At 39.3% G+C, this 23,234-nt stretch overlaps 1 protein-coding gene across 1 annotated transcript; it reads left to right on the plus strand.

Moving 5' to 3' along the window:
- Window positions 1-1,884: 1,884 nt before the first annotated feature.
- Window positions 1,885-22,548, plus strand: MLYCD (malonyl-CoA decarboxylase). Its single transcript, XM_010126923.2, has 5 exons — window positions 1,885-2,446; window positions 11,620-11,732; window positions 12,084-12,240; window positions 12,515-12,664; window positions 21,175-22,548. The coding sequence occupies exons 1-5, from the start codon at window positions 1,904-1,906 to the stop codon at window positions 21,706-21,708; spliced, it is 1,497 nt and encodes a 498-aa protein (XP_010125225.2). The 5' UTR covers window positions 1,885-1,903; the 3' UTR covers window positions 21,709-22,548.
- Window positions 22,549-23,234: the final 686 nt, after the last annotated feature.

Consider the following 23,234-nt stretch of genomic DNA (forward strand, 5'->3'; position numbering starts at 1 on the left):
TTAATGCTTTGATTTAATTAATTTGCACAGAGTTACAGGAGTGTCTTAAGACACTAAAGAGATATTGACCTGTCTTCCTGCGGGCAGGTGTGTGCATAAGGGTATCTAGGTTTTCTAGCCCGTGAGTCGAAAGCAGCTGTTTTGTCCTAATGGTTTCAGAAGCTAATGCACTACTGAAAGCTGCACTAGTGCACTAATCAAGCTAGTGCACTAATCAAAACTGCCACAAAGACTAATGAGGCTCATGGAGACTTTTAGCACAATTTTTACGCTTATGTTAATCAAATCTGCATCATAGGTTGTAAATAAGTTTCTTATATAATCATATATATGACAAACAAATACAGCAGATTAAAGATCAGTATTAAACATACAGAATGAAAAGTTCAATTTCTAGCTACCCCTTATTGAAAAAAAAGTTTGTTCACCTCTTGTTATGAAGCATTGCTAAAAAATGTTTTATTTTGGTTGTCAAATGGGAAAACTTGTACGTGGCTAATGTATACCCACTTAAAACTGCAGCATTGCTGTCTATAAACTGCACATACTAATATCATCATGGCATTTGCTTTGGAAATTATTAGCTTGGGAATCTGACATTGACAGAAGCTTGCTTTGACAGCTAGTTTTCTTTAGAGGTGAAGAAGAAGGACTAAGCAGCCAATTTTTGAGAGCTTTCACTTTTGGTGAAAACGAAGTTATAAAGTTGTTAAGGGAACTTATGAAACTTAATTAATTGCCTGTGGAGTCAATTTAAAAAAAAAAAAAGTATTTTTCATATATCGTAATGCTTCTGATTCATGCTTTCCTTCCCTTAAGGGTATCTTAGCTTATCTTATGACCTCCAGTTCCCCAGTGTTATACTGCTGATATACTGGGTTTTTTTTTCTTTCTTTCTTCGGAAACTTTAACATATTGTTCTAGAAATTTGTAATTAGGTAGTGTTCTGTTTTTTGTGTTTCTCTCTTCAGTGGTACAGAAGGCTTGATTCCCTCCTCAATTCTTACTTCCATTGTTGAGAATCAAGAATTCCTTGTGCTTCTCACGGTCAGGACAATTGGTGCTCGATCCCAATCTCACTGACATCAATGTGACCTATGTGTTTTTCTTGGTTTAATGGACAGAGCATGCAGGATGTCAAAAGGAGGTAAATACACCTTCATAAGATTGGACCTACAGAATCAGGAAGCAGTATGCGTATGTTTAGCTTTGTATGTGAGTAGTCCTGCTGCACTTCTGAGGACTTTCAGCTCATAACTGGAGTTTTTTGTTACACGTCTCAAAGGGCACACTATTTTCAGCACCGTGCCCTCAAATTACACAATCAAATTTGTGCAATTTCCTGCACTTATTTCAGAGTAAACAGATACCAGCAAGCCTGGCTTGGGCTTCCTGGAACTGTGAAGTAGCCCAGTACTCTCACTGCTCAGCAGCTCGAACTGACAGCCAGCTGGCTTCCAGGAGCCCAAACTTGCTGGCCTCCTAAGACCATGGGGACAAACCTTTTTTGATGTCATCGGTCTTAAAACTGCGCTATCCTTGATGCCAGCGGAACTCTGTCAGGGCCACGGGCTCATCCTCACGCCTGGCCTAGCACACGTTCACCACGGGCCTCTCCCTCAGGTGGGCTATCAGCGACGAAGAAGCGCCGATAACGCCTCAAGGCGCGGTTCCCACCCCGGGAGGAGGCGCGGCCGCCCTGAAGCGCCCAGTGACTCCGCCTGCGCGCCACGCTCAAGATGGCGACCGACACCACCCCAACCCCGCCACACTCTTCTCCTTTTCGATTGGCCAGCAGGGCTGGCAGTCAGCGATGCCAGCCAATCAGCCAGCGCGAAGGCGGCGCTGCGGCCTGGCCCTGGTGGAGGTTGTTCTCCGGCGGTCGCAAGGGGCGAGGCGCGGAATGAGCCGCCTGGGCCCGTGTCTGAGCCCGCGGCCCCTCCTGCGCGGGCCCTGGGCGGTGCCGCGGGGGCTGCGTCGCGTCTCGGTGGCCGCCGGGCCGCGGGCGGGTTCCAGCACCGCCTCCGCGGTGGGTATGGAGGAGCTGCTGAGTCGCTCGGTCCCGCCGCTGCCGCCCTACGAGACCAAGGAGAAGGCGCCGCCTCCGGCGGAGCTGCGCAGCGCGGAGTTCGTGCGGTACTACCGGGCCCTGGAGGCCGGGCCGCCCCGGGCCGAGCTCCTCACCCGCTTGGCCCGCGACTTCGGCGTGGACCATGGGCGAGTGGCGGAGTTCAGCGCCAAGGTGCTGCAGGCCCGGGAGCAGCAGAGAGAGCTGGGGGCCCTGCTGCAGGCCGAGGACCGGCTCCGCTACTACCTCAACCCCCAGTACCGGGGTCTCTTCCAGCACCTGGGCCGCCTCGAGGGGGGGCTGCGCTTCCTGGTGGAGCTGAGGGGCGACCTGGTGGAGGGGCTGGCGACCAAGGTGGTGGACGGGCCTCATGTCAAGGTGAGGGCAGGGCTGGAGGTGGGTGGCTCTCAAAGTGAGGTGTGGGGAGGCTGGAGGGGACGTGGTTTGGGGCTTCCTACTCATGGAGCCTCCATATTGGGCTGGAAGGTGTCGCATGAGCCTGATTCACTGTTGAGGTCTCCATGACATGACATGAGCAAAGCCCCTTCCTGCACGCTGTGGCACCAGTGGGAGATGGCTTTGCTGACGCAGCTTGGGAAGGGAGTGGCCCATGGTGTGAAGCAATGGGCTTTCCAAAGTCAAGTGTCAGTAGAGGAAGTGCCACACTGACGCAGCATGACATAGTGCAGCTGATGTTGGGGCTGCCAAGCTGCGACAGGAACTTGCTGCAGGAGTGACGTGTAGTGGTATGACTCCTGTGTCTGATATAGGGCAAAAAGTGACATAGCAGCCATGTCGTGCTAATGATGAAGGCTGTCAACAGGAGAAAGTTGTCATGATTTAGCTCAGTAGTGTGTAGAAAATAGGTGAGGTGGAACATCTCCAGTGGTTACATGGTGCAGTGAGGTGACATGGATGTGGAGGAAGGAATGATGTAGCAGATGACAGTGGCAGGAGGTGACAGGACTTCCCAGAAGGCAGTGAAGAAAGCAAGATGGTCAGGTGCACTGACCATAACTTGTTTGTCAATATTCAGATACAAATTAAGCTTGACAAGAAAAGGATGCTTTTTATGTCAGTGCTGGCAATTAACTATGGTCATCACATAACTGAAGTAGCAACAGCGTTGATAAGATTGCACATCCAGTTGGATCATCTTAAGTGAAAACAGACTGAATTTGCAAAATTAATGGGATAGAAATGTGTAAGACAGCTGAATGTATGTGTCAAATAATACAGTATGTTCAGAAACATACTAAACCCATTTGAAAGTAGGAAAATATTGTCTGCGAAACTAAAGCTTCAATAAAAGGGCTGTCATGAGCATTCTGTTATGTCTTGTTCTCAAAATACTTTTTGAAATATTTGGATTCATCATATGACTGGGCTTAGTTCTGCATATCTGTTCTTGTAGTCTTTTTTTGCATTTGTGGATTGGTTTTATTTTTCAAATGTGTCGTATTCTAAAAATGAGAGTTGGTGATAAATAGCACATAAGCCAAGAAAGATTAAGCTAGAACTGGTTTGCAATGGTTTTTGTTTGTGACTCTGTATGGCTGTAAGAATTTACCCTGGATACTATTTCTTTTCAGTTTGGACTTTCATTTACATCATTCTCACCTGTTTTCCACAGCAACCAAGTCCTAGAACTAAGTGCTATCCCAGAGTTCTTGCTAGGGTGTCTGGGAAAGGTGTTATGTCTCGGCCTTTAAATTCTGTTTGCTTATACTGCAAGTAAGTGTCAGAATAACTACGAGCACCCAAGGGACCATCCAACCCGCAAGAAGTCTTGGCAGTCCCTGCAGTGGACTCCCCTCCACTAGCTGGTGGACTTTGTTTGTGAGGAAGTGGTGTGAATGCATGTGCATTTATTTGGATGCCTTAAGCCGCAGGTGTGTTGCCTGTTCTCAGGCTAAATGTCAAGAACAGAGAAAACTAGATGGCAGAAAGTTCAGGCTATTGATTTGGAGAGTGGGATTGCTAGGTTCGTTTTTTGTTGTTTTTTTTTTTTTTTCTTAAGAAATTTGAGCCTTGAGTAGACAACTTTCTCCTGATACAACATGTATTTTGGCATCTTGTAGTGGACAAGTTCAGAGTGGTTTTTTGCTGGTTTCCCTAATTGCAAGAAAGAGACAAAAAAATAAAAGTACAGAAAAGCTCTGTAAGTTGGGATGGATGTTAATACTTCAGGATTCACTACAACATGTGATGAATTCTTGTCTGCTTGAATTTCTTAAGGTATTATTTTAAAACAAGAAGATGCAAATTACCTGATGATTGTTTCTCCATTGATTTCACTGTTCCTGAATCTTTAACAAAATAGATGATGTACTGCAAACTGCTGCAGTATAGTCTTCATTTACTCCCAGGTGTACATGTCTTCATAACGCCCTCAATTGGCATTCATAAATCACCTCTTAAATTGATTTGATGATTAAAGTAAATGAAGAAATGTGAATGTCTACCTTACTGCGATTTTATGTACTCTGTGACGTGTGCCTAGCTGCACTATGCTCCAAAATGTGTGTCATTATTAGACTTGTGAAAGATTCTGACCACTAAAGCCACTGAACTATTTTAGCAGTGTCCCTTAAATCAGAAGTCGTAGTGCCCTGGCTGTCAGGATCCAATGTAAGGCAAATCGGGTTGAAAAAGCTGACTTCCAAAAAAATGAGAAGAATGGTGACTACCTTACTGGAAGAATTTCATAGATCTTGAACATAAACCCTCAACGATGCATTGGAAATACTTAAAATGATGGATTGTGCAAAGAGAAGGAACATGCTGCAGATAAGGTTTAGTTTATATTTAAGTTAGTTATTAGAAGGCAGAATCGTAACCTGGAGTGAGACAGAAAAGTTATAGGTATCCTTAGCAACAAGTTCTTACGACACAGTAAATGCCTTTCTGTGGATGTATAAAACATGATGAATACTCTTGACATAACTTTTTTTGATAAGCTGATGGCAAAAATGTCATGGTAAACTGTGTTTTTGAAGCTATACAACCTTTTTTTCCGAAGAGTCCACCAAAAATACATACAGGACATATGGTGAAGAGAAATTTTTCACCATAATCTGTCCAAGAGCTCGGTTTTCTTTTCTATTAAATATATGAATCAATTATTACTGTCTTAAGCCTCGTGCATAATGTTAAAATAACCATTTTAAAAAACAATACTAGCATGTAATATGTTGTTTGAAAAGTTAAATTACAGTAAAGCTGGGCTTTCACCCAGTTGTACTACCTTGAAAGAACTGTGGTCTCATTGATGAGGATTCTTCAGTGGATTGGAGTATCTGTTCACTCGGGTGAAACGGTGGCGACATGGGGAATCTAAACATTGAAACAATTTACATTAAATATCTAAGAGGCCCTTAACTAGAGAAAGACCTGAAAGTTAAAAGTTTTTATATTAAAAAAGTGTTTGGTATTTACCTATCGAAAGTCCTGTATAGCTGTTTCATTATTGTAGATTTGATTTAAATTCTAGCATACATAAAAGCAAATGTATAACAAGAATTTTGTAACTTTTGTGTATTGGTATCTGCAGTGACAAGGAAATGTGGAAATAAAATTAAATGGATCTTCTTCATGCTGGAGGAGAATTACAGAATGCATTATAGGGCGTACTGGGATTTTGGTTTTACCCAAACTGTCTAGAATATTTCATAGGCAGTCCTTAGTTTTTACTTTGCATTTTGAAAGACCTATTAAAACAAGAATTGCCCACTGCTGTGTTGTAAATATAAAATATTTTTCTATTTCCTCAAAACATATCAACACAGAAGCAGCTTAGACTGTTAGATATTGGTTGATGAAGCATTTCTATTTTGTGTTTGTTCAATAGATTATAGTAAAATATCATAAACATGTGATTAAGTCACTTGAAAATGCTTGTGCACACTTTACTCATTGTGGAAATGAGCAAAAATGGTGGGAGAAAAAAAAAGATTTTTTTTTTTTTTTTATTCCTTAAGAATAAGACATCAAACAATATAAAACACAAGAGCTAGGGAAGTTTTCAGCAGTAATTACTATTAGCAATAAAAAGACAGAAAACCAGTCCCTTTTTATTTGTGTCACACTATTGAATCTCATTTTGCTGAGGAGTATATTTTTCATTATCTCACCAAGGATATTCTGTATCTGTATTTTGAAGCTAATTTGCAAAAAAAAACAAAACACAACCCAAAGGCACTTTTAAACACATGGCAACATCAGAGAAGGTCTGCAAGTCAGTATGCCCAAATGAAGCAAATCAGGTTAAAAACTTCAGGCATTCCAAAGCCATGGAAAAACTTGGCTGTTGGGAGGCTGTCAGAATGCTTCTCTTGTAGCCCTGTCAGATATCTAACCAGCAACTGGCAGCCACTGAGCCATCTGTGTGATACGCATGGAGTGTTAGTTACTGCTGTTTCATATTGTGTCTAGCTGTAAATGTCTACATACGGATTTTCATTGTAAGGGGAATTTTATTTTTCAGTCGTTTGAGAGAGAAATTGAAATAGTTCCTTCATCAGAGAAGTAGTTTTTCATAATTAAAAAAAAAATAATTTAAGTTTTTCATAAGTTTTTTTTCCATTTGTTGCCCAATAAGTAGCAACCTGACATGGAAATCAAAAAGCCTGTAATTTGCTGTCTTGTAGCAAGAGCGCAGAAAAAAAACCAACCACCCACAATTTACCATACTCGGCTAATAGAAACTGAAGTATAGCTGGTAATTATAAATGCTAATCTGAGTATGTCTTGTTGCTCAAATTTAAAATTTGGATACTGAATAATAAATGTCTGCTTTTTTTTTCTTTTTGATGAAATGTTGGAGATGTAATTTTGTGACTAGATGGGCCTCTGAAGTGAAAGTAAGAATTTACCTACCACTGAATTTACAAAATAAGAGAACCTGACTTGAGACTGTCATTGGTGGAGTCGGACCTTTCAGAAACTTAGCGTTTACTGTGATACTAAACACAACTCAGAATTTTGCTGAGATGCCTTGAATTAAACACAGTTTTGGATAGTATAAAGTGGCTTATGTCTTTCTGCAGTAAGAAGTTTTGTCAACATACACAGTTGCAATTGGACTAGATGGTCATTGTAGGTCTCTTCCAACTGGAACTATTCTAATTTCTTGGCCTGCATGTTGCCCTGCTGTTTTATAAAGCATTATTGTTTACATCTGACAGATCACTTGCATTGAGTTGTAATTCCCCATAAACAATGTTCCTTTCTTCCAGAATCATTACTGAATGCACATTGGCTTCACTTTCTTCTTTGCTTACAAATGCATTGCTTTTCTACAGCTGTATCTTGGACCTAAAGTAACTCTATAATGCGTTCTGCATCTTGAAAAGTAGCCTTCAGTTTGCTTGGGCATCGTTATGTCCCATCGTCTGGAGCATGCTTGCTAAACCTGTAGGTGCTTCAAAGAAGCAAAATGCATCCCATTCCTCTGTTTTCCACTTTTACCAGTATCTGTGTAGCATAACTGGCTTTCTCCCAAGTCACTCGTTGCCATCTGAGCTGTGTTACTGCCAATAGATGCAGAGTAGTCTGTTCAAAATGACTTGCAGGAGTGCAGCCATCAGCAGTTTTCCCTCCTAGCTGCTAGACTGCAGCTTGAAATGGTGTTTCAGAAAGCAGATGGATGACAAGAGAGCCATAGGAATCTGTTAGCTTGACCCCAGATCTGACAACTCTAGCTTATTTTTGTGGCTTACAGTGTGCTCTTACAAAAGAAAACAAACCAAACAATCCTGAAATACCTGGAGACTTTCACAACACCAAGGCATATTTGACTGAAATGATTTATGGTTATTTTCTAAAAACTTAGAGCTGTGCAGAAACAAGGATTCACAAGGGAAGTACCTTAAAGCCAGAATAAACAAACCAATCAGAATATTCTTGTTTAGGACACTTGCACATCTGCAGTTCGAGGAGGAAAAAAAAACAAAACAAAACAAAACAACTAAGACATATATTGGGGGGGAAAAAAAAGGAAGACAAATCTGTACATGAGAGTACTTGAACTAAAATTCAGCTTTTCCTAGTAAAACTTGCTGATGCAAGCCCTGTTGAGGTTGCAGGCCAGTACCTGCTCAGTTAACTGCCCAGGAGTTGCGATTCCTGCATGACTGACCTGTGCCAGAAAGAGCCTTTTTTTTTGTAGATGCTGTTATGCAGACAGTTCTGGGCTCTTTCCAGTACAGCTTGTTTTACCTGCTGCTTTCTCTTCAATCCACTAGCCCAGAAGCGTCAGCAAAAACAGTTTTGCCAGTATAGATTACAGCTATTCTAAATGCAGCGGGGTGATGTATTGTCAGAGTGCGTCACGTGTTGAAGTGCCGTGAGCCAACAGTAATTATGCATTTTTCACTGTAATGTCATATTACAGAAATAGTCTACTCTTGACAAAGTAAGGCAGCACAGATTTAACACAGCACATGTGCCCAGTAAGCCCCCCAAATCATCAGACTTGCAATAAATATCTAATAGATCCATTGATTAGGCAAGGGAAGGTGTACTGCGTATGTCCCTCTGAACTATCCTCGTTGCAAAGTTTTCACGTAGCTAATCTGGTCCTTTCCCATGTCATCATGTTACTTCCTCCCCTCGCCCCCACTGCTGTTGCGTAGGATCCTGTTACTTTGCGACAGAGAAGACGTGAACATTTTAAGCAACACGTCAGTGAAAAATTGTGAAGACTGTCCGTTCCTAGAGTGGATTTTGTTTAGTGTGACCCTTCATTTCTCTCAGTTCGTCAGTGGTACTTGCTGCAGATCATTGCATGTGTGTATTTTTTTCAAAGGTTTCTTTTTACGCTGGTGCTGTGCATTATGTGGATGCCATTGTTTTCTAGTGGAGATTGCTTACCCTGTAAAGGTACTTATGGTTATTTTTTTTTTTATTTCAATTTCTCATTCATTTAACAACATTTTTTTTTTTACTAGCATATGCAGTACAAGTGGAGGTGGAAGTGATAACTCAAAGTTAAGAGCTAACTAATAGTAAATGGATGTATTGTACAAACCTGCACGCTTTGCTGATCACATTTCCCTTGAAGAGGAACTTAAAAGGATAACAAAAGAAACATCTTGCTCTGATACGGTCCCAAGATGAATGGACTACCAACAAGGCATGAAGGCAGCAGGATGCAACAGTAACTGGGGTAGAAGTAAAGGTGGCAGGGGGAGATTGCAACCACCAACTCAATTTAAGACCAAGATGACTTACCCCCCCCCTCCCCCCCCATAAGGAGCATGCATGCTCATTTACATCGCAAGCAAGTCTAATTTAAATATAATTAACCAACGGCAAATCATGTTGTAATTACTAACCAATGAATGGAAACTTGGGCAGGTTTTTACCATTCACGTAACAAAATAAATAGGCAATAGACTTTCAGCACAATTTTTTAGATAACTGAAAGAGAGCTCTACTGAGAAAGACCAACAAAAAAACTAATGTACAAGTCTTGGGAGAATTGACTTCATGGATGAATATTTGGAAGAGTGCATTCGACGTTTTCACCATTTGAAGTGTATGTCAGTTCATGCTTCAATAAGTGGGCTCTTCTTTTCTTATGTATTGGAGGATGCTACTGAAAAAGTATAGGTAGCATAAAATTCTCATGCATGACAGAATTGTTCTATGCAGATGAATGGCTGTTTTCTTCTAGTTCATTCATGTAGTAGCCACTTCTGCGTAAACAAAGATGTCAAACAAAAGCCTATCTATTCCACTAACACAAATTAGTAAGCATAGAATGAACGTGCAGGAAAAAGGGAAACTGAAGGACCATTTGTCTCTGCACTTCAGGTGTGGAAAAGAGCCAGGATTTGTTATTTGTTTGCCTTGCAAACTCCATGACTGTGGTCATTACCATCAACTTTAGGAGTCTTTATGGGAGGAGTTAGTTTAATTGTAAGTTTGGGTGGATTGGTGTAAATTCAAGTAACCGATCGCAGTTGGCTGCAAGCATAGTCAGGGTTTGAAAATTGTAGTTTTTCTATTATGTTGAATTAAAAAACAGAACTGGTTTTTTTTTTTTTTCATCTTTGGAATACTTGTAGCAGTTAGTTTGACCAACAGGAACCTTCTTTGATGTGTGTCTCTTAAGTGCCTCTACAACTTTCATCTTTCTTAGGTTACAATAGGAAGTATTGTTGCTTTTTTATGGAAGTCCTGAGACTACATCTGAGCTTTGGAAAGAGGTTTTAAGTAGTAAGTGTTTTCTGGATAGATTTATGTCTTCTTGTTGTTGTTGTTTTGCTTAAATGTGGCAAGCTAAAGTACACTGGAGCATAATTTTTGTCTCTTTTGTGTACAGCAATGGCTGTTTAATAAAGACCTGAATAGAAGGTGAAGAGGTTTTGTTTTTAAATAAATGATTATTAAGTTAGTTTCTCGTAAGCCTATGTTTCTGAACACGCTGTTGGTAAGTTGGAGGTATTACACTGTGTCCTGTATACAAAGCAAGTGTAAGAAAGAAAATAAGCTCTAGAATCTCTTTAAGGGATATTCATGATGTGGTGGGTTCAAGAATGCTTTCTAAATACAAAGAATTTTAGACAGGAAGATCTTTAGTAATATAGGCAGCAGGAAATTAGTAGCAAATATAAAATTCATTATTACGGTGAATGTTTCTGAAAATATTTGATATTACAATTGAGTTCTATAGTCTTATGTCACTGCTTTTGTTTTTCTTGCTCAAAAATTTTCATACTTAGAAGAAAAATCCTGTAAAGCCTGTGGTTTTATCTGCATCCATTGAAACATAATTTTCTAATTTATCATCCTGAGTGGGCATGTGCAGCTCCTATGCTGAGTTGTACAAGCCATGCTAAAGTCCAGACTGAAGCATTTTTGTAGTTTACTGATGCCTAAATGTATCTGTATGTATTCCAGTCACCTCCAGTAGATGTGTCGTGTGCCTTGAAGAACTGTCAAAAGTAGAAAGTCCCGTGTGTTAATCATGGTGTACAATGTGCAGGAGTAAATAGCTATTCCGCATCTTTCTCACAGACAGCAATGGAAGAAAGTAATGTTTAAGAAATGTTTAAGAAAGTAATATATCTAATAAAATATTATAAGAAACTGGAAAATTTTAATTTGGTGAGTTGCTTTCTTATATTAGTGAGCTAGTACTAACAGATATCAACTGCTGAATACTCAGAAGAGATTCAGATGTAGAAAATTCTAGTGAAATTCAAGTCCTTATTTTCATCCAATTTCCCATGTTTGTGTTTTTTTTTTCCTGTCATTTAAAACTTGTCAAGATTGCTCAAATACTTCTATTTATTGTTTGCTTTTCATCTCATGTTTTGCATTATCTTCCATTTGCCTGTCTGCAGTGTCTTTGAACACTTCCATTGGTTTAGTCTTGTGTGAGGAGTGCTGAACTATTATGTGGTTCATCTTCTCAAACACATGCATTCATTTCCTTGAACTTCCCAGAGCTGTAGTTTGAATAATCGGGGTTATCTTTACTCACATTTGTGTGTTCTACCTAGTTTATTGAGCAGGAAACTTCTTCTTTCTTCTCTTTGCAGGAAATGAACGGAGTTCTAAAGAACATGCTTTCAGAGTGGTTCTCGACCGGATTCCTAAACTTGGAACGGGTCACTTGGCAATCATCTTGTGAAGTACTCCAGAAAATTAGTGAGTAAGTGCTAAAAGTTGCTCCTTGATGAAAAGGTGATGAAATGCTTGTTCAGCCACAGTCAGATAGCCTGTGCTGAACAGAAAGTGCAAGTCAAATCTCAGATATGTAGCAAGCATATGTGAAAGAAAACTAGAGAGAGTGGGTATGCAATACAGCTTTACAGTCTACTTTGTCACAGGTTGCTGATGAATTTTACATTTTTCACTTAGAACCCGATTCTCCTTTTTTTGAGTGGAGAGTTTTGTCACTGACATCAGTGGGAAAAGTACTGAGTTTGTAGAGTTGGCAGCTGACTTTTATTTTTAAATGAAAAAAAAATATAATTTTACTTTTTTTTGTTTTCTCATTGAGTTCTGAAGCTGTGCATCCCGTTAGAAACTGGGTTGATATGAAGCGTCGAGTTGGGTCTTATAGAAGATGCTACTTTTTCTCTCACTGTGCAATCCCAGGAGAACCACTGATTGTCTTGCACGTTGCACTAACCAGCGATATCTCCAGCAGCATCCAGGTACAGTCACTGATGCATTTAGTACATAGCAAAGTGCTCAAATCACATTGTATTACTTTTAAAATCTGTAATTCCTTATAATTCCTTCCACTTGCTAATGGATAAGCAGCTCTTTCTACTTTTTTATTAGATTTTGGTTCCTCATGGAGGGTAATGAATAAAACAGTGGAGAAAAGTGTTAACGCATTTGAAAGTTAAAAAGAAACACTCCCTTCCCCATAATGATGATAATAACTACTACTAACTTTAAAAAAAATTATTCTTATTTTCCCAGGCCATAGTGAAAGATGTGCCGCCAACAGAAACAGAAGATACAGACAAAATTACAACAGCAGTTTTCTACTCAATCAGTTTGACTCAGCAGGGACTGCAGGGTGTGGAACTTGGGACCTACCTCATCAAACGGGTTGTGAAAGAGCTGCAGGTAGGTGTGGCAGGGCGTACTGAAGGTGTTGTTTGGCCAGTGTGCTCCCCTTACATGGCTGGTTTAGCTTCAGTTTTGTGAATTGTGGTTATGTATGCAGTTTGCATGGTTGCCTTGAATACGTCTTTTTAAAAAAAAGATATTTCTTTGCCCAGGCATTTCTTGCAATATAGTAAAGAAGATGTCTTTAACATTTGAAAATCACAGGAATCAGTTACTTTCTGCAAGTCAGCTCTATGAATTTATATAATATCATTGCATGCTATGGGATTATTGTTAATAGTTTTAGGACTTCTTGTAGAACCTTCTTCTAAACAAGGAGGAGAAAGGAATGAAAATTCATTAATTTATATACAGAGTGGCGTGAAAGAGACAGACACATTTCTGTGTTGACTACGTTATTTTATTTAATAGTCTTTACTACTTAAATTATTATTAAACCTACCACTTAAAAGTAAAGATCACTACTTGTGTTTGTATTCATTGTTCCAACGTCTGGATTATGTAATGATGTCTGGAAAATTGTCTGTGATTTAGAACTTCAGTTCTACTTACAAAAATATCTTAAAATTTGATGCACCAAATTTCTACTGCTACAAAATGATTGATTAGTCCACTATTGAATCATAGCTGGCTGCCCTGAAGTTTTTTATTTTATTTTATTTTTAATGGATATTTTGGCTGAATTTTGTTGCTTCTTGCTTTCAGAATGGCTTTTAGATTAATTATCTAAAGTGCAGTAGTCCAGGTATAATTAAGCTATGCCATCTGTCTGATCTTGACTGAGGGGAAATTGGAATAAATTCATGCAGTTACCTGCTTTCACATTTGAAAAATAATTTCTGGATAATTGAGTTGCTCTCATAAAATAATCCTATTGACAATATATTTGGCCATCACTAAATTCATCATAGGATCATAAAATTACTTTAACTGGAAGTGACCTTAAAGATCATCTAGTTCCAACCTGCCCGCCATGGGCAGGGACACCTTCTACCAGACCAGGGCTGCTCTCCATCCATTCTCTGCCCAGCCTGTGTTTGCGCCTGGGATTGCCACCACCCATGTGCAGGACCTTGCACTTGGCCTGGTTGAACTTCATGAGGTTTGCATTGGCCCATCTCTCTGGATGGCATCCCTCCCCTCCAGTGTATTGACTGCACCAGAAAGCTTGGTGTCGTCAGCGAACTTGTGAGGGTGCACTCTATCCCACTGTCCATGTCACCGACAAAGATGTTAAACAGGGCCAGTCTCAGTACTGAACCCTGAGGAATGCCACTTGTCACCAGTCTCCACTTGGACACTGAACTGTTGACCGCAACTCTTTGAGTGCAGCCATCCAGCAATTGCAGTTCCCTATCCACTGAGTGGCCAATCCATCAAATCCATGTCTCTCCTGTCTAGAGATAAGGTTGTCATGTGGGACAGTGTCAAATGCTTTGCACAAGTCCAGGCAGATGATGTCAGCTGGTTGTCCCTTGTCCACCAATGCTGTAACCCTGTCATAGAAGGCCCTAACTCATCATCCTGTTACAATTATTTGATGAACTTCTGTAATGGCTAGTCATTCAGCTTTTGTTGTAAATGTTGTGACTACCCTCTCAGTGGACTTCACCTTTTGGTGGAGAGAAGCCCTATGTAGTTCAGCTTCAAAATACTTACACCGTGAAGTTTCTACAAAGTTAGATTGCTCAGGGCAAAGGCAGGGCATATGATGAGTAATGCTCTTGGCAGGCCGTTTTGCCTGTGTCCCAAAATTCTGCAAGTCCTACTCCAATGCATTAATTGCACGCGTGTTCTCTTTCTCTCTGGTCAGGTGTAAGTAAAGGACTTTCCAAGGTTGTCTGTGTTCAGGTTGGACATAACTCTTTGGAGCAGCATTATAGTCACTTACTTTAAAAGGGACAAATGGTGCAGCAGTAGTGCTGAGTTGACTTGGTGACAGCAGCTGAAACAATGCGGCCTCAGCAAAAAAATCTCGGGTCAAAAATTACATCTCATTAAGCAAGCTCGCAGCAGCCTTTGTAAAAATGGATAGTTGAGGTCTCTGATAGGAAGAGGATTTTTTATATAACCTTTGTATGACTTTGCAATAAACAAATCTTTATTTAAAGTGCTGCTAAATCACCAAGCGTTCCAGGTTACATAAGTTGAGACTCTTTAATTTAACTGATGGTAAAATGCTTTGGGAAGAGGAGACCATTTCAAGTATTTTGTTTTTCATTATATTTGAATCGTTGATGATTAAGACACTTGTATAACTTGCCATTTGTTTGAGTTAACTTATGTGGACATCTGTTTGATCTGCAGAATGTTATTTGACTCTTATTTCCCAAGGCACTGCAAACTCTTAAAATTTCTTTTATCCTCAAGTAAAAATTCTTTATCTGACTTTGCCTTAACTTAACCTGCTCTGACACTTCTACTTGTTAGTGCCATTGTAACCTCAAAACTGAATTCTCAGCTGTCATTCTTCATAAGGAAGGCTCCAAATTGGACCTGTCATGAATGTGTATCATTAGATCTGAAAAAAGACATGCACTAAGTTAGAAACATGCTAATAGCCCCTCTTTTTTTTTTTTTTCCCACCATTGAAGCCTTTATTTGGCAAGATTTTTTAAAACTATACTGAAACATTGACCTAGCAGCTATCTACAGTATAAAGTTATGTCTGTAAATTCAGTTCGTACCAGATTCCTTAAAATCTCATTAATGGACAATTAAGATAGAGCTTTTTTTTTTTAAATCTTCTTGCTAATTTGCCTGAACTGGTCACGTACACTGCTAAACATGAACGTGTGTAGGGTAGTGCTTCTCACCTTCAAAGAATGTCAAGTACACATTCCCTCATGAAAGTATTTCTTGCAAATGGCTTTTTATTAGGACCGTTAGGAAAACTGCAGCAGTAGAGGCTCTGGCAAAGATTACAACCCTCAATGTTAAGCACTGTTAGTTTGAGGGACTGCACAGAAGTTAATGGCGCCTGCTCTTGAGTCTTTCACTAATTTAAGCAGATGGAGGGTGTATGAAGATGAGTCACAGAAATGGGTCCTCAGTTTAATCTCTTTATATGTGCACAGTTAGCAGTTTGGATCCTTTATCTCTACCTAGGCATTATGATTTGGCATTTGCCACAGGTATTGTGATATAATTGGGTAGAGAGGAGGGATATAATGGAGATCAGAATAGGACCTTAGGGATGTAGCTTCTGTGGTATACAAAGGGCATCCTGAGAGCAAGTGTGCTGCTCTAAATAGGAGATTTTTCTTTTTTTTGGTAGTTGCTTGACAGAAGTTTGCTACACAAATAATATAGAAGAGTTTTGTAAGCAGGCTTCTATTGTTACTTGAGCATCTCCTGTTCAGATTATCTTGGGTAAGCAGTGGGATTAATTCATTAGTCCAGCATTACCACTTTGGTCCCCGTTCTCCCTGTACGAATCTCAGAACAGGCTACCTATGCATTCTGTGTAGTCTCTTGGTTGTATTAATGTATATAAAGCAGGTAGCAGAGAACAGAAATAATCTCTTGTGTTTCTTAAATTTAAGCTTGTATTGTTCCCAGAAATGAATTGGATTTGGAAACAATTTCAGACATCTAGTAAGAAAACAAACCAACCCCAAATTGGGTGCTGGAAAACAAGCAGGCAGATGCATTTCTAGTAAGCTGATAAATGCTGGTAGACTGATAGATTTCTCATTAGACAGACACTTAATTCAGAATGTGTTTATAGCCACTCTAAATGGTTGTAGCTCCGCAGAAGGTACATCATAGCAATTCAGTCTGCAGATGACAGACACAGATAACTGTGCTGAAGCCTTTGAGAAAACTGCTTAGAATTTTATAGCCTGTGGCATTTGGGGGAGAAAACTAATAGTTACTATGTGACTCAATTGAATGCTTAGTAATTGGTGGCAGATTTAGCTTTCTGGTTGGGCTGTTGATAATTGCTGCCTTAATTTGATCTAGGTGACCTAGGGAGATCATAATTTCTAAAACAGTCTTTGCTTTCATTGATGAAAAATGTGACCTTGGACTACAGCTTTCAGAGTGCAAGGCAGTTTCAGATGAGATAGGGATAACAGGAGAATTATGTGCTCTTCTGCAATGAAAAAAAAAACCCAAACCCACCCTAAAAGACAACCAAAACCAGAAATCTATCCCAAAATAAAATGAGCAGCTGTTTCTTAATGGTGTGTGGATTTCTGACAAGAAAATAAACATTAATGGATCTCCAGCAATAGCCATAGAAACTAGCACATCAATTTAGCAACAACATAAATGTGCACACTTCACTGCATTTATTTACTTTTCTACAAGAAGCAGCCACCTCAGATAAGCTCCTAAACTCAAGCATTTATCAGATATGTAGTAGTCTGTACTGTAGCTTCCAAATGGGGTCACTTTACCATGTCTTATCTGTCCTAAGAAGTAAAAAATATGCACATTTTCCCATTTTGTGTTTATTAATAGAGTAGGAGCTACGAACTTCCTGATAAATATTTTGAGTTGAGCTTAGTGAACAGGTTGCTCCTGAAAGTGAATGATAAGGAGGAGTCAACACCGCAAGGATGCAAAATGTCAGTTACTTAATTAGGAACTTTGCAGTGGTTATTACTAATACACAAATATGGGAAGAAATTGTTCAGTCTCACTTCTGTCATTGTGGATGGTGCACTGATACCTCTTGGCTTGCCAGCTGAGAGATGAGATTGGAATTGTTACCATATTGAAGCAATGGGCATGGCTCAGTTCCTGTGTGAAAAGCCCTGTTTGTTAGCTCTGTTCAGTAGCAAAGCAGTGTTTTAAAACACTGTGCTTTCTTAGCAGAGATAGCGCGGAACACTTCCAAACTTGATTTTGTGGTAAGCAGCCTTTTCTCTTGGTCTAATCAGTTTTTCCTTTTACCTGAATAAAGAATTTCTGCTTCTCAGATTTCAGCACTACCTTCCTTCTTCCCCTGTCAGGTTTAAACTCCAAACATCTGTGAAGAACTCATGAAAGAGACCTAAGCAATATGTTCTGAAAGGCACTGTCTTTTATAGGATGAGTAATACAGTTAGGAAAAAAAAGGAAAACCTTTAAGGAATGTAATCCCATCTTCAGGTCAAAAAGAAACACATCCTGTATTCCTTGAATCCCTACCTGGAGGAAAATAGCCTCTAATGACCTTTTTCTTTTTCTCTTTTTTTTTTTCCTTTTCCTCTTTCACTCCCACTGCACAATAGTAACATCTTAATTCCCTCTAACAGCGTGCCTAGGATTTCTCATTGATGGGTCATTCATTTGAAAACTTTTACCGATTTACCCTTATCTCTTGTGTTCTCTGTGTTAAGGACTAAAGATTAACTTTAAAGCAAAACAGGGAATGAAGAAGTAGAAGAATGAAACATCATTTTGAAATCCAGTGTCTTTTGAGGGGAGTTTGCTGCTGCTGCTTAAGGATGCTGACATGAAAAGGGTACTTCTCATAGATTACAGGTTTGTGTTTCTGTACCTGAAGGTTCATTTGCCGGTCTGTCACATCCGAGACAGTTGCAGAGTTGTCATCCGTCATTATTGTGTGGACAGGCAGAAGGGTACTGGGTTATTGGATCTTCAGAAGGGAGTTGTGGCCCTCCCTTCTGGGCAGAAATTCATCCAGCCCGCAGTAAGAGCTGATGTGCAAAAGGTCAAATTACTGAACAGCAGACTGGCTCAGCAGCTAAGCTACGGTCAGTCACAGTAGAGTCACCACTGGTCAGCTTTCAGTGCAGTGATGAAGAAATGAACGTAGCAAGTGATGCTGCTCGTCACCATCTTGACGAAAGTGAAAGCTATCAGCTTTTTCTCCAGGAACAAATATATTGAAGTATTTTTCCAGTAGCCTTTAAAAATTCACTTCTGTGCCATCTTTCTCCTTCCTCCTTCTCCAGGAGAACTGTGGGTTTTGTGCTAGTTGTGTTGTCTTTGGTGGAACCAAGGAAAGCGTAGCTAACAAAGGTGGATCTGAGCATGACTCTCCCCTGCCATACTAATTAAGATCCTGCTGCTGTAAAGCAAAGTGGATTCCAGATGTGATGATTAGGTAAACTCTTTGACTGAGAAATGCTACAAAGAGGTGGATGAAAGGTGATCGAAGGAAAATTTAGTGAGTGCATTTCTGTATTCAAATTTTAAAAAAGTTATTTTGAATTGATTTGTGGATAAGTAGTCTTTATATCCATTGGGAAGTATTTAGTGTGGGGCTGGAAAGGGAAAGATTTTTTAAGTCTATGGAGTTGCTTTGTTCTGTTCCCATGTTTGCCCTTTTTCTGCTCCCAGCTTTTTTTTTTTTTTTTTTTTTAATTTGCTGTGGTCATTGCTCTCTTTTTCAAAAGCAGAGGGGAAACTTTCTAAAACGGCTGAACTGTCTACTGCAAGAAATATTCTTTTAATTAAAACATATTTTCTGTAGCAATGCCTCTTGTAGTCATGGTCCACAGTAGGAGCACAACCCCAATAAATTATTTTGTTCTGTAAATACTGTATTCTTTAAAATTGTACAAAGAGGTGCTAAGATATCAGCAAAAATTGCCTTCCACAGACATCTCTTTCCATAGATTTACAAAGAATATTTTTTTCTTTTATGAAATATATATGTGACAAAATGTGATAGCTATATTTCACAGATCTTGTTACAGACATGCTTGAGAATTACTCTTAAAAATAAAATAGCATCCTGTCCTTTAGTGGAGGCATGAAGAAGTCACAGAAGATCAATGCTTTGCTAGTATTGCACTATCTGACTGTGGTAGCTATACTAGTTGAGAATATGACAGTGTCAGGATCTCCTGGGTGCTCTGATTACAAAAATGATTGTTTTCTTCAATTAGATACAGAAATGAGTGTTTTTATAAAATAATTTGCTTTTTTCTTTATCCAATTCTCTAAGGAGATGAAATGAGGTGTTCCTTTGTAACTTGGTCTGCCTTTTTTGTTCCTGTCTGGTCCCAAAAGAAGAATTCTTTGGCTTACGTCTGTGTAATAGCCAAAGAACTTCAGATAAGGGGAGGAGGTGAGGTTTTCCAGTTTATGCAATTATAAGCCACAAAACTGAAGAGATGGTCGATCTGAGCCGGCTGGTCTGTCGTAGTGCCGGCAGCCAGCAGAACAGCTATTTGGGAAGCTCTGAGTGGGAAGGAAGGTGATGTAAATAACCAGCTGAGTATTATTCCGGTTATCGAAGTTATCAGAAACGGTACTTGGCTTAGTGCTCCAGTCTGTAGCGAAGGTATGCCCGGCCTGCGTTCCCTGGCTTCTGCATCCTCATGAGACAGAATGCAGATGGCAGCCTTGTGTGGAGCACAGCGGTACCTGAGGATGCGACAGTGCAGGTGTGGTTCAAACAACCTAGCGGCGTGCGTTCCATTAACGTTTGCTCGTGTAAGGTAGCATCTGCGCGATGATGACTTTTTAACGGTTATCTGGGTAATACTCAAAGCAGAAAAAAATGCATTCTGTGGTCATTTAAAGACAATTTTCTCTTGACATTAAGATGCTTCTGAAATCTTGATAAATGTCTTGGTTCTTACCACTGCTTCCTGTATGAACAGTAATTAAACCAACACTGTGGTTGTTTCAGTTCAGCTGCGTCTTCTCTTTGTTCCTTGCCCCCACTCACTCAGCAGGGTTGACTGATGTAATTTTTGTTCATTCCAAGTGACAGTGAGTTTAACACCTTCTCTGTTCTTCACATTGGTGTGCCCCAAAACTAACACACAATTTTCCTTATGTGTGTTTTGCTTTACATAGTTAACAGTTTTTACTCATAAATTAGTAGAAGTAGAGAAGTTTTATTTTGTTAAAACAAGTATTAAACTGTGTGATTAATTTTTTTACTGCAAGTATATATTTCTTATCTTGCTGTTTTATCAACGTAGTTTATAGCTTGGGAATAGCATGAAAATTAGCTAACCTGTATAAAGAACCTCTTTCAAAACTTCAGAAAATGCTTCTTTGTATTGAAATCTAGAAATCATACCTCTCCTGATTTTACAATAGACTGAAATAGTAAACTGCCATTGATTTAAAAAAAGATAGTTACATATGAAAAATAAATGATATTTAAAAGGTTTTGAAAAGTTCTATATATTTTTTTTTTAAAAAATTATTCCTCTAAATAACTTCTTTATGTCCTGGGATTGTATTTGTTTATTTCTGCCTATAAAATGATATACTGGAATATGGTGTTGGTGTCTATAGAAAAATATTTATTCAGTACTTTTATAGAGATTGTGTGTGTGGACTGTAGTTCAGTCAGTGTTAAAACTGCCTTCATTCTCTAAGTGCTTTCTGGTCACAAACTTATTACTGTCTGGGTGATTCTTATTTAATTTTTTTTTTTTTGTCTACGTGTATCAGTTAATTCTCAGAATCCCAAGTCTGTGCTTGACATCAAGTAAAGGGTATCAGCTGTTCTTTCACTCAAAGTTGGTGTTGTCAATCATGGCAACACTCATGAATTTCTTTTTCTCTCCTTTTGTCTGCAGAAAGAACTTCCTCAGATAAAAGCTTTTTCTACTCTTTCACCTATCCCAGGATTCACAAAATGGCTTGTTGGTCTCCTCTCCTCGCAAACAAAAGAACTGGGAAGAAACGAACTTTTTACGGAATCAGAATGGCAAGAAATCTCTGAGATCACAGGAGACTCTACTACTGAAACGCTAAAGAAAGTCTTAAATAACAATGAGTGGGTGAGATCAGAAAAATTAGTTAAAGTGCTCCATTCACCATTTATGAGACTCTGTGCCTGGTATTTGTATGGAGAGAAACATCGTGGCTATGCTCTTAATCCAGTAGCAAATTTTCATCTTCAGAATGGCTCTGTGATGTGGCGGATAAACTGGATGGCGGACACAAGCCCTCGGGGCATTGCTACTTCTTGTGGTATGATGGTAAACTACCGGTATTTCTTAGAGGATACAGCCAGTAACAGTGCAGCGTACCTGGGGACTAAACAGATTAAAGCCTCAGAGCAGGTTCTTTCCTTGGTGTCTCAGTTCCAGCAGAATAGCAAGCTTTAGATAATATGAACTACTAAAACAAGTGTTCTTTACCTATAAAAAGCTGTAATATTTTGCAGTGTCTATATTTAAATGAGAATGCCCATTGTAAAACAGATTTACTCAGCACAGCAGGATGCAAAGTTACCAGGATTATCAGTTGTCTGGCTTACGCTGCCGTATATTCAAAACCTGGTTTGCTGTGGTTGAGTCACTATAAGTCCTAGACATCTGTTATGTGCAAATGGGTTGGAGATTTGTATGAAAGGGTGAGTACAATTCTCTCAGTCAGTTACAACTCGTGGTAACTTGAATGGAAAATACTTTAGCCCTACCATTATTACATTGGTAATAAACCTGTATAAAATGTGTCTTCGAAAGGAGCTGCAATTGTCTGTCAAATACTAGTATAAGTAGTTAAATACTGAAGAACCTGGAAAGAGGTACTGAACGAAGGTAAATTTTTGGTCAAATATATCAGCAAAATAGTAAACTACAATTTTATTTCAAGGATATCTGTCTTTTTCTCCCTCAAAAACTCTTGTGTAAAACCTATTGGTATTTTTCAAACACACTAAAAATCTCACTGAATCCTTGCTTTGCTGGAGCATGGAAAAGCCTTGCATTAACGTTGTTGAGAAATCAGGATCTCTCAGTGCAGCAGGTATGTAGTATTATATTTGCACTTTTGTTTGCTATAATATAATGAGCAAGAAGGAAGTGTTCAAATAGGAGAGGAGAATAAGAAAGACTGATGCTTAGCGATCAGTTGAGAAGTTTCCAAATATGTATATTATACTTTGGCTCTGTTAATTTTTTAAATTGATAAAGAGCTTTTTTAATAAAAATGAATAAAATGAACTTTCTCAATAAACCATGTCTTGTGTATTTCAGCACGTACCTTCCTTCACTTAACAGCGCTCCTTGATAACAATATCAGCACAGCAGAAGGACCATCTTAACAGAATTACATGCTGTTTTGTAATTTCTCATTTATTCATGCCTGGTCAAATTCCAGTCCTGTTTCCAAGAAAATAATTATACAGAGGCGTTGAAGGTGATAGAGTTACTGCTCGTATATGAAAATAGAAGTGAAGAAAGCTGTAAGTGTCCGGTTGGCCACCTTCTTGTACAGAGCCTTAGGGTGAACATATGCACATAAATATATTGGTACAGAATTTCTCACCTCACAAATTACTATAGGACACACTACTTCCATTTCTGACAGTGGTCAGAAGATGGCTTCATTCTCCTGTTGGATTTCTCTAAGCTTTCTGAACTCCTTCAGAATTCAGGTTTCAAGGTGAAATTTAGCTGCTTTTATAAATACGTACAAACCATTCTTGGCTAGAATAGAGAAAGAACCTTCTCTCTTTGTCACGGTAAGCTCTTCAAGTTTGAGGAAACTAGGTCGCTTGCTTCAAATGAAGGAGTTTTGAAAATGCAATGATTTTGAAAGATGTTTTTATTTTGAAACAGGAGGAGCTATGAGGGCAATTAAATGTGCATCCGCTTGGCCGTAGTTCAAAAAGAGCTAACACTCCTGC

This window comes from Chlamydotis macqueenii, chromosome 13 (genome assembly GCF_036417535.1).
Source record: "Chlamydotis macqueenii isolate bChlMac1 chromosome 13, bChlMac1.mat, whole genome shotgun sequence".
NCBI lineage: Eukaryota > Metazoa > Chordata > Aves > Otidiformes > Otididae > Chlamydotis > Chlamydotis macqueenii.